Source organism: Atractosteus spatula, chromosome 3 (assembly GCF_055471065.1).
Source record: "Atractosteus spatula isolate fAtrSpa1 chromosome 3, fAtrSpa1.hap1, whole genome shotgun sequence".
NCBI classification, from domain to species: domain Eukaryota; kingdom Metazoa; phylum Chordata; class Actinopteri; order Semionotiformes; family Lepisosteidae; genus Atractosteus; species Atractosteus spatula.
The window spans coordinates 13,692,328-13,704,486 of NC_142708.1; the positions used below are offsets into that span (position 1 = coordinate 13,692,328).

Sequence of the window (12,159 nt, forward strand, 5' to 3'; positions counted from 1 at the left end):
AATACTGATTCAGCTGTCCACAGTTCCGACCCGTTCACAAGGCTTGCTGCTGGTGCTAACCTCGGGTGGATCCTTTGGTTACTTGTGGCAACCTCCACTCTCGACTCTTAGGACAAAGCAAAGTTCTGGCACTTGGACACACTGGCCGTTACGTGGTTGTCCGGGCTGAGTCTCAGGATGGCCAGGAGGCGCGCTGCGAGAATGTCCTTCCCTTGGGAGCCTTTCTGCTCCTGGGCCGTCCTGGCCTGGAATTGTCTCGCACCCCTGAGTTCTCCTTAGAATAGTCCTTTCGAATTCTCTTTGTTGCCTGTTTTTACCTGGAGGAACTTCAGCTCGTTCATTGGCTGAAAGTTTCATGGGCATCAGAGACCCACGTGGGTTACTCAGCCCTACCAGTCCCTGATTGGTTGATCAAGGTGAGATATGAGTCACTTACTCCTGACACTTAGAAATGCAGTCCAGATGTCCGTCTGGCACTCCCTAGACAAATAGGCGCCAATAGATGACCATTGATCACGATAGCCAGGCTTAGCTAAGTGCATCCCCATTTGGGAGCTGTCCCTTATCAAAAGAAAACATCTTTAAATCAGCCTGCATGAATAGCTTCTCTGTGGCTGCACCACAGAGATGAAGACAGAGATGGGGCCTCATTTGGGAAAGCACAGCAACACTTAATTCTGTCTTATTAATAAGCCTCACCGCTACATATGCAAGGCACGATACTTGAGATTAGTACAAATTCAACATTAATATATATATGCATTTATAATTAATATTGCAGTCGACCACATAAGGAAAACAGGTTTTTAGTAATTAAATACGCAAGAGGAGTACAAATATTTTCATAACTGCTATAAAAACCAAAGGTTGGGATGGAAATTATGATATGGATAATATCTGAAAGGTACAAATTAAAAAATGTAAATAGTTTTTTTGAGAATTTTGCTTTAGAATTTCTTGTATGTATACATACTGTAGAATGAATGGAGAAAATTTAGAAGAAAAGTAGTCTGTAGTTAAGAGAAGGGGGAAGGTGTGATCCTAGCTGCAGAATTATTTTGGTTTCTGTAGTCTTTCTGATGTATGAGTTTGGAAAACCGTCTGAGAACACAGACGGAGAGATTAGAGTGGTCATGGCCGTCAGAGGTGAAATGAGAAACAATGGGCTTGGAGAGATCTTTAATCTTCATAGCCCTAACATGTTCTCTGAAGCGGTCTCCGAGTCTCCTTCCTGTTTCTCCAATGTAGATGGCTGGGCATTTACTGCAAGAGATACAGTAAATAAGGTTGCTGGAGGTACAAGATGCCATCTGTGTGATCCGGAATTGTCCTGAGGGGCCTTGAATGAGTGTGGTGTTAGATGTGTACTTGCAGGTGATACAGCGAGCTCTGTTGCAAGGGAAAGTGCCTGGTGTGGATGGTTGCTGAGGGCGGTCAAGGGAGCTGTGAACAAGAAGGTTGCGCAGATTAGGTGGTCGGCGATATGAGATGATGGGGCGGTCAGAAAAGAGGGCCCCAATGGAGGATCATCCTGTAGGATGGAAAAGTTGTCGTTAATAGTCGTGGGGATAGGAAGTGTGTTGGGGTAGTAGGGAAGCACCAAAGGAATGCGGTTGTTACGGCTGGAGTTCCTGATTGAGTTGATGGTCCGAGGGGTGTTTTTGGCTCAGGCAAGGGCCCTGTTAATAACACTGCTGGGGTATCCTCTGTTGATGAAAAAGGAGTACATTTTGAGGGCTTGGTTCTGGAAGTTGATGTCGTCGCTGCATAATCGTCGTAGCCGAAGGAACTGTGAAAAGATGTTCTCCATTCATTGGAGGTTTCATTTCACACCTCTCTACACCTATTCTGACTTCACACCTCTTTATTGGCCTCTCTTTCTGTCCCCTGCTCACCGCGTCTCGCTCCTCCTCTCTCCCAGCCTTTGTTGTCCCGCTACATTATCTTTGCTTACTGCCTTGTCTTTCTCACACCTAAAGAAGGCTCCACGGCCGAAACGTTGTGTTTTCTTTCTTCTTTTTTGCAGCATGGAATTGACACAGCTACCCACCTGAACTACTACATACTGTACATTGGCTTCAATAAATAATTTGAAAACCTGTTGAGTAAATAGTTTACCAATCGTAATCTCTTCAGATAGGCTGATCTACATATTGTAGATGTGCACATACTGTATGTGCATGAAGAAAATGTTAGACACATTTAAAATGCTACCTTCTTGAGAGTTTTTTCAACTGTCATTAGCAATTCTTTAGAAAGATTTTACTATTAGCATACCTGTTATTCTTTTTCTTGTTTTTTAGCTCCTTCGCCAGTCAGCTTTGTAAAAAAAGGGAAAACTGCAAAGAACAGCATCTTTGTGTCATGGCAGGAACCAGACCGTCCCAACGGTATCATTTTGGAATATGAGATCAAATATTTTGAAAAGGTAAGAACATTTTCAGCTTTGTTGTCTATTATTAATTATTCTCTTGGCAAGTTTATGATGTTATAAAATACTTATATCATGTTCAAACTGTAGAGAGAATTTGTCAGCCTCCTTCGTCTAAGAGAAAGCTCTGATCTAACTGAGATTTAGCCACATTTGTGCTTGGGTGGGTTAAAAGTTCATGTACTCAGTGTCTGAAATCTGGTAGTGTTCATTGTGGACATTGTGGACATGAAGTGCATACTTGTGGGTTACCTTAGTTACTGCTTGGCATATTTACATTCAACAGGTTAAATTAACTCTTTAATTAATTATATCCAAATTAATGAGTTCAAATGAGATACGTCACCATACTGTATAACAATAATTATTTTTAATTACTTTCAATATATGGAATTATTAATGATTGTGTATAAATAGTAATTAGTATCATAATTGTATTTCATGTTTTAAATATAAACAATACATCATATGTAATATTTTATATTGTTGTTATTATTATTATTATTATTATTATTATTATCATTATTATAGCACATTTAAAGGTAGCATCTCAAACTGCTTTACTGTAGGTGTAAAAAACAGTGGATACATTGGAAATTGTACTCTATCACAAGTAAAGACTTCTGTAATACTTGAAAAAATCTTTATTTGTTAACTAAACAAATTTGGAAGAGAATGGATTGTATTTGAATTTGGAACATCCCGTGTTTCACACAAGCATGTTCCTCTGCCTATCAGTCATATACTTTGATTAATAACTCGTACAAGCGGGGACAACGACAAAAGACAAATATGTACAGTATCTTTGGATTTATGAGGGGAATTTTTTAATTTTACATTTCTAAAAACAATTTAAAGTTATTTTTATTTTTAAAGGTTCTCTTTAAAATGGAACAGGAAATGTATCCCTTACTAAGCACAGTGTATAGATTTTAATTTGATGCGTGAGCCAAATACATGGACAAAAAACTACATTTCCTGATATCCCACACGTTAAAGAATTACATGAAGTAATATTAACACATATCCAAACATCAACCAATACTGCCATTCTTGCTGACTGCCTTCACTTAGATGCAGTTATTTACACCACTGTCTTGTAAGTGTTTTGAGCTGTGCATGCTTCAACAACATAATGGCTAATTGCAAAATGTACAATTTCAGTTCTTTTGATTATTTTATAGTCACTCTGTGAAATTCCTTGTTTTCTGAGAATTGAGTTCTGATCCAGGATCCATGCATGCTACGCAGTCCTCTTTAAGAAAACACTTTACAGTCACATTTTAAAATGGTAGCTAGGCTATGTATTTTATATGTTTATAATTATAATTAGAGAAAAACAGAAGCCACCATTTCAGTAACATCTAACATAATGCAAGTGCCACCTAGTAATCTGTATGGAGCTGTGAATGGCTGAAAGCAGTATTCCGAACAGGACTGTGGTGCACAAAAGAGTGCTTTCTACTGTAGTGAGTTTAAAATTGTCTTTAAAAGACATAAAAGCAAAGTCCTATTGATCTTCATTTTTAAATACATCACCTCACAGCTACGAGCTATGCTTTTCTATTAACTAAAAAGACACAACATGTCAGCCAGTTCTCCCAACTCCACAACATGGAAGCCAGTCTGAAGAAGGCACAACAGTGCCTCCACTTTTTGCTGTACCTACAGACATGCAGTAGGAGGAAGCAGCTAGTCATGAACTTTTACTGCAGCACCATAGAAAGTGTCCTCAATAGTGGCAACACTGCCTCTGGTGGTATGGTATGGCAATACTACCATACACGATAAAGAAGCTATACAAAAGATTGTGGCAAAAGCACAGGGGATTACAGGATGTGACTTACCATCAATCGATTAGATTCACCCCATCCCCTGTCGCAATAAAGCCCAATCCCTCATTCAGGATTCCAACCATCCTGGCCACAAACTCTTCTCCCCCTTGCATTCTGGTAAGCGGAACCATACCATCCCAGCACAGACTACAGGAACTACGAATAACTTCTACCCTATGGGAGTGTGCATCCTTAACAGTTAATTGCGCAGTGCCTCAGGATTCAGTGCACCTCTGCTCTCTGCACTTTGACTTTCTATCACATATTTACTGTTCTGTTTATATTTATTGCTGTTTATTGTGTGTACTGTACATACTGTCATTATTTATTACTTACTGTTTTGTAACATACTGTCTATTTTTTGGTGTTATCTGTTGTACTCTGTTGTCTGTAATACTGTGCATGTCCTGAGAGAAAGGCTCGAGTAAGAATCCTATTATACACATACATTTGGTAAAAACTGCTCTAGCTGTCTAAGAATCAGGCTTTTGAGGAACAACCAGGCTTACAACAAAAGTACATAATGGAATCTTTCAGTGCCAGGAGTATTTATAGTAACTTTCTCAAGAATGTTAAAATTGTTTAAAATACGGTGAGAACATTCAACCACTGAAATACTAAATTACATTGTTTTGGTTTAGCCAGAGGATCAGAAGGTAAATGATTAGTCCCAGTTTTGTACTGGTCTTAACTGTAAATCCATGTTTGACTTTGGCTAGGGACATTGTTGGATATATAGCCCCTTTGTAATGTAAATCTTTCTTTTCTTCTTTTTTGGTGTATTAGGATCAGGAGACCAGCTACACCATTATAAAATCAAAGGACACAGAGATCACTGCAGATGGCCTGAAGCCTGCTTCAGTTTATGTGTTCCTAGTCCGAGCTCGTACTGCAGCAGGATATGGAGAGTTCAGTCGTAGATTTGAGTTTGAAACTAGCCCCTTTTGTAAGTAATTCTTATTTTTTTAAATCAAGAGGTGTTGGGATAGTATTTTTGATAACATTTGCCTACTTCAGAAAACATTACAGTCTTGTAAGATATCAACTCATACACACTAAGGAAGCCCTAGACCTGCTTTATGCAAGCCTTTCAAATGTGGCCTCTGATGACATGGCTAGTACATAAGTTGTCCATTAAAGATATCTGTCAAAGATTGGGATGGTGAACAGCACAATTGCACAGTGTTTAGCATTGCTGTCTTGCAGATCTGGGTCCCTGGTTTTAATTACTGAGCTCTAATTTATGTGGAGTTTGTACTGTATGTTCTCCCCAGGAACATGTGGGTTTTCCCTGGGTGCTTCAGTTTCCTCCCACAATCCAAAGACATGTACTGGTAGGCTAATTGGCTTCTGGGAAAATTGGCTCTGGTTTGAGTGCATTTGTGTTTGTGTCTATGTGTACATTGCACTGGACATGCATCCCATCCAGGGTGTATCCTACCTTGTGCCCATTGCTTATCGGGATAGGCTCCTGCTCACCAATAACCCTATCCTGGATATAGCAGTTAGAAGTGGATGAATTTGCATGATGTTGTCCTTAGTGAAAGAAAACTCTCAGGGGTTCTGATATTGCAAACAATATTAATGGAGTCATAAGAAGCGCTATTAGTACTAAAGGCCTTTTCATCATGCCTGAATAATGGTGAATTTTTGATAGTTACACATTTTTCTGCAGTCTTCATTTAATACATCATACATTGTGTCATTACATGGTAGTATTTTTTCATTAATCCTATTGAACAAGTTATAGCTGATTAGTTTATATAACATTTTTGCACTTCTAAACATGTACAGTATGTTATGCTCATATTTCTCCCTGTACAAATAAATAGGGATTTTGTTACATTCAGAATAATGTTTGTGACTTTAACAATCATATTTACAGTGCTTTTAGAATAGTTTATACCGTTTATCTGTGTTTAACTGTGTAGTTATATTTACAGCATAAATCAAATATATTTAGACAGATGTGAAAGAAAAGTGGTCTCAGTGGCTTCATTATTGTACTGAACACCTATATTTTTCTCTGCAGCACTTCACCCAGTATACAAGGATTCACATCTGACTTTTATTTTGCCAGAACTGCATTTCTTATTTAATTGGGCACTTATAATATGAAACCCTCAGGGGGAGGAAGTTATTTTTAGAACTCTTATTGGTAAGGCCTCCTAAAACTGGGGAGAGGCAAAGCATCTCTTTCGTTATGAATAACAATACATTACATGTATATTGGGCTCTTCATCCCAGAGTTCTTTATATATATACTGTATACATCAATATGATTGCAAACATTAGGTACCATACTAAAACTGTATCCAATTTAGGAAATCGTGGAGAATGTTAAGATCTGCAATGTTTTTAGAACTTAGTTACTTTTGACATTCTGGGTGAAGGTGTCAGTGGTGATCTTTTTGCTTTGTCAGTGTTCACCTCATGGCTCTTTGCTTTGCTTGTCCCCAGTAGTAGCTGCATCTAGCGACCAGAGCCAGACCCCAATCATTGCTGTTTCAGTCACTGTGGGAGTGATCCTCTTGGCAGTGGTTACTGGGTTTCTCCTCAGTGGAAGGTAAAGTTCCATATACTTTCTTATTCTCTACTTCTTAGAATCATGATAAATATGTCTGCCCAAAATCAATACCCAGGTAGAATGATCAGTAAAAAAGAAAAAAAATGTTCTTGAATCTGGGACTACTCAGAATAGTTTGCCAAAATGATTCTCTTGGAGTGAAATCAGGGATTTTATGTCTTGCATATGACCACAAATTTCATATCATTTGCTTTCTCTGTTGGCTGCTCTCTGGTCAGTTATAAAAAATAAAATTTAGTAGTCTGATGCATGTCAGCTAAGTCACTTTTACTTAAACACATGAAAACAGCCATTTGTTTGTGGAGACCAGGAACTTTTAGATCACCACACAAGTCATTACGTTAAATAAGAGAATTAAATGCCTCAAGTAGATAAGAGAGGACTCAGAATTAAATTTCCATAATTGTGAGTTGCCTTCTCTCCTTGAAATTAGCTATGCTCCATTGCATAAGGTGAACTTTTAACTTATTGAGCTCATCCAACATGTTTTCATTTAGAAACTCAAGTTAACCAGCAACTGGAAATAATTTTAATCCCACTGAATACAAATTTATGTTTTTGCATATTGCAGAAAGGTTGTACCTTTGAGGATATTATGTACATACCTGTATAGAGAAATAGAAAATAACAAAAGTGCTCAGCTTTTAAGTAACAGTGTGCAGAAAATTCAGTTTGCTTTTGGTAATCAGATTTGTAATAATATAATAATATATAATAATAATAATAATAACTGGTATTATTATATATCTTTTATAAACAATCACAGAATGTGTGCTTTGACACATTAATGGCCATCACCTGATTAATTTTTTGGCTAAATATGGTTAAACTGGCAGACAAGTCTCTAAGAATTGTCAGGGAATCTGTCACAACTGTCATCTATCGTTGTTCAGATAACATTTAAGGACCACATATTTCTAAAAAGCATCTTTTATTTGAATTTACAGAAACTTGGAAAAATATTGTACCAGCAGCACAAATTTTAATTACAGTTTAAAACAAAAGATGAGAAAAGGCTTTCCTTTTAAGAATAAAAGAACACTTTTCTGTAAATCTGGATTTAATAATAATAGGTATTTACCAGTATGCCTTAGATTATCTTTTCTTTTTTCCAATAAAATGTATATTTGCATTCCCATAGATCACCCTCTTCGACTTTTTACTTATTACATTTTTTCAGGGAGAGCTGTAGTAGGTTAACACATGTCAGAAATCAAGTCCATTTTGTGAACCACTTCTTTTTTTTATTAGAGACCATGTTTTTGAAGACAATGTTAGTTTTAATTCAAATGAACAGAATTCATACAGGGGCCTGAATTTCTGTTATTGCAAGGAATTTGTTGTAAATTATACATTATTATTAGCCAAGTATTGTTTTATTTCCTTGTGAAACCCAATATAATATTTTTTCTAGAGATATTTCTTTTTCATTTTTACCTCAAGTTGGATCAGTAGGATAGTTGAATTATCATCATTCCAATTAAAGTTAAACGTTTTGTTTTATACCTTAACCAAAGGCATGAGTATATCATGTTGACCATATGTATAGCTGCTATCCATGTTGCTACTGCTGTTACCTCAAATTATAGATTATTTTGGATTAGAAATCATATAATGCTAATCCTAGTATATGGCTCTTAGTGAGGAAAGAGTCCAAGTGAAGTCAAGCAATGACTGCATGAAAACCTTTTCAGCTTTATATCTTGTTTTGAAATTAACAACATATTTTACAGTAAAATCTCTTAGACATTGCTAAGAAATTAGCAACTCGCTCACTAGTAATAATAATAATAAACTTTATTTTATATAGCGCCTTTTAAGGTGGCTTCTCAAAGCACTTTACAGGATGACAACAACAATAAATAAGAAGAATACACAAGATAAAACACAATTACAATATATAGAGGAGACCGTGGATGGTGGTACTAAGAAAAGCAGAGGGGTGAAGAATGGAACCAGTTAAGTAAAGGCTTTTCTGAAGAAGAGGGTTTTGAGTCTGGATTTGAAGGAGTTTAGAGAAGGTGACTCTGATATCCTTGGGGAGAGAGTTCCAGAGCTTGGGGGCATAACAGGAGAAGGCCCTGTCACCCATACAATGTAGACGGGCTTGGGGGACAGTAAGGAGAGCAGAATTAGAAGAGCGAAGGTTGCGAGGTAGGGAGTAGGGCGATAATAGTTCAGACAGGTACTGAGGTGCCAAGCCATGCAGAGCCTTATAGGTGAGCATGAGGATTTTAAAGTCTACACGGAATTTGACCGGAAGCCAGTGCAAGGACTCCAGGATAGGAGTAATGTGAACACTTGCACTAGACATGGTCAGGATTCTGGCTGCTGAATTTTGGACATACTGCAGTTTGTTCAGAGTAGATTTAGATACCCCAGCGAGTAGAGCATTACAGTAGTCAATTCGAGAGAACACAAATGTGTTGATCAGCTTTTCAGCCACAGTTAGTGATAGCATAGGGCGTAGTCTAGCGATATTTCTGAGGTGAAAAAAAGATGTTTTGACAGTGTGCTGGGTCGAATGTTAAGCCAGAATCGAATATAACCCCAAGGTTTTTCAATTTTGATTGAAAATCAAGTACAGAACCATATACAGATAGGGTTACAGGACTGGCTTTACGAAGTTGATGGGGGGTGCCAATAAGCATGACTTCAGTCTTGTCACAGCTAAGATGAAGGAAGTTTTGAGTCATCCAAATTTTTATGTCAGAGATGCAATTAGATAGAATAGAGACAGCCACATCAGCGTCAGGTTTGGTATGGATGTATATTTGAGTATCGTCAGCGTAAAAATGAAGCTGAGGCCATGTGATCTTAAAAGCTGACCAAGTGGAAACATGTAAATGCTGAAGAGCAAGGGACCCAGTATTGAGCCCTGAGGAACACCAGACTTAACAAGACCAATTTCAGACCTGTACCCGTTAAGAGAGACAAAGTGACTGTGATCAGTGAGGTAAGATTTGAACCATTTGAGAGCAGTGTCAGAAACTCCAAACACAGTCTCAAGACGAGAAAGTAAGATGTTATGGTCAACAGTGTCAAAAGCAGCACTGAGATCAAGAAGGATGAGTATAGAAAGAGAACCAGAATCAGAAGCTATTAGAAGATCGTTAGTGACTTTGACCAGGGCAGTTTCTGTGCTGTGAAGTTGACGGAAGCCAAATTGGAGGGGTCGAAAAGGTTGTTTGTCATGAGGTGGTTATGTAACTGAAGTGTGACAGCGCATTCTAGAATTTTACGTTCTAGAATCACACGTTCTAGTGTGATTTCCAGGTGCTTTATTAACTAAACACTTCACCTTGCAAAGAAAAAAGAGAAAGTATATACAAATTATATTCATATAGGTACCATATATCTTAAATATTTTGGTAGACATCATGTAGTACCAGTACCATGTAGTCATTCACAATGAATATCCAGGAAACCAAACAAGTAATGATATCCTGTTTTACATATTCATCATTTACAATATAAATGTCCTATAATATCACTTTTTTCACTGAATTTCACTCAGGTTCCAGTCTCAATTTCTTTGTTCTGCCAGCAGAATTTATGTAAAATCTGATTTACAGTACTGTCCATCTTCTTTCTAATTTTGATGTACATGTTTATATATATGAATCACAGAGGGCATATGTTAAATTTAATAATAAAGGTCTCAAGTAAGGTCAGACTAACAAGATCACTAAATTAACTTTAACATGCAAGTCAGTCCTGTATTGGATAAAGCAGTTAGAAAATGGATTGATGTAGGTCAGTAACACCTATGAATTCTTCAAGGAGTACTGTATAAAATATATAAAAGCTACTGTATGTTTATGAAAGGAAGAAAAAAGATGGACAAACAGGCAGACAAACAGGTATATCCGTTACAGGTAATATTGGTGTTGTAATGCATGTCTTTAGAAAATAAAGTAAAGCAGTTACATTTCTGAGGCAAACTCACTTTTTGGCTGTCTTTGAAAATGGCATGTTCACTATTTCCATTTGTCTGTGAGCTGTTATGTGTCATTTGATGCTGTCAGGTTCTCACAGTGGCAGATGCAGAGAGTTAGAGAGAACAAAAAGAAAACTGGAAGAACTTCCAGTAACATCACAGTAGTCGCATGAATACTGCAGAGAACTTATAACCCTTACATTGTTTTAAAGAGACCTGTCACTTCTCAAGGACAAAGCAACTTTTGAAGTAAATATAAAGTTATAACATTTTGGCAAGCAAAACAGAAAACTCAAAAACTGGAGTTCATTCAATTCTATTCTGAATCCACAATGTCTAAGTGTAAACATCTTTAAAAAGAAATAAAGAACATTTGGTATAGAGTTATTTTCTGCAAATCAAGCCATCTGTGTGTACAGAGAGAGGGTAATAGTGTAGTGTCTTTTTGTGTTTTACCGATGGGCATAAAAAGTAGATCGGAAAATTTCCTGGCAGTAAATCCATATTTTGTCAATAATTCTAAACTTGAAAGCATGTTTTGCACAAATGCTCGCCTTCTTTTATTAATCACCAGAAGTGGTCTGCATCTTCTGTGCTAACAGAGGTAGTAACGAAAGCCAGATGGGTTTCTCAAAGTAGGGATATAAATCCAAAATGTGTTTCTTAAGGCAGACACACTTGCATTTTTATAAATCAATTAATATAATAATAGTAACATCACTTTATTAACCCTTTACAATTTCTTGCATTAGGAATTATCTTTTCGCATACCCCAGCTTGCTCTCCATGAGACACACAGACACGCAAACAGGGAGAGAGCCTGGGGTCAGCCATTGTACGGCGCCCCTGGAGCAGTTGGGGTTAAGGGCCTTGCTCAGGGGCCCAACGGAGTAGGATTCCTCTGCCGGCTGCAGGATTTGAACCAGCAACTTTCTAGCCACAGGCGCACATCCTTAGCCACAGAGCCACCGCTCCACCCCAAAAAAACAAACAAAACAAAATTACAGTTAAACCACATGATGAAAAATTTTGCAAATCCTGAAACATTTTAGGAAAACACATATAGAAAATGAGATTTTTATAATGGCATTTACTTTTTAATGTGTGTCCATTAAACCTTTAAGGTGACAGCAAAAAGAGTTTTTTAAGTTATTCATGTACACCTTAACATTATACTGTAGCATTCAATTCTGCTGTGGATAGTTATCAGGTTAGTAAAAGCATAATTTATTTATGCATGCCATGTAATGCTGTAGAAATATGCCAATCTGCAACATGAATATTAAAAATGAATTTACTGTATTTGACTGTTTTATTTTAATGTCACTTAGGGATAGATGCTTGTATACAGCTGATGGTGGGAGAA

The 12,159-nt window shown here is 37.3% G+C and overlaps 1 protein-coding gene across 1 annotated transcript in view; it reads left to right on the forward strand.

Moving 5' to 3' along the window:
• LOC148837442 (ephrin type-A receptor 5-like) overlaps positions 1-12,159 on the forward strand; it is a 92,099-nt gene that overhangs the window by 53,509 nt on the left and 26,431 nt on the right. The window contains exons 4-6 of the mRNA XM_088910251.1: positions 2,304-2,428; positions 5,053-5,212; positions 6,730-6,832. Coding sequence (XP_088766377.1) covers positions 2,304-2,428; positions 5,053-5,212; positions 6,730-6,832 — 388 coding nt within the window. The remainder of the gene's footprint in view (positions 1-2,303; positions 2,429-5,052; positions 5,213-6,729; positions 6,833-12,159) is intronic.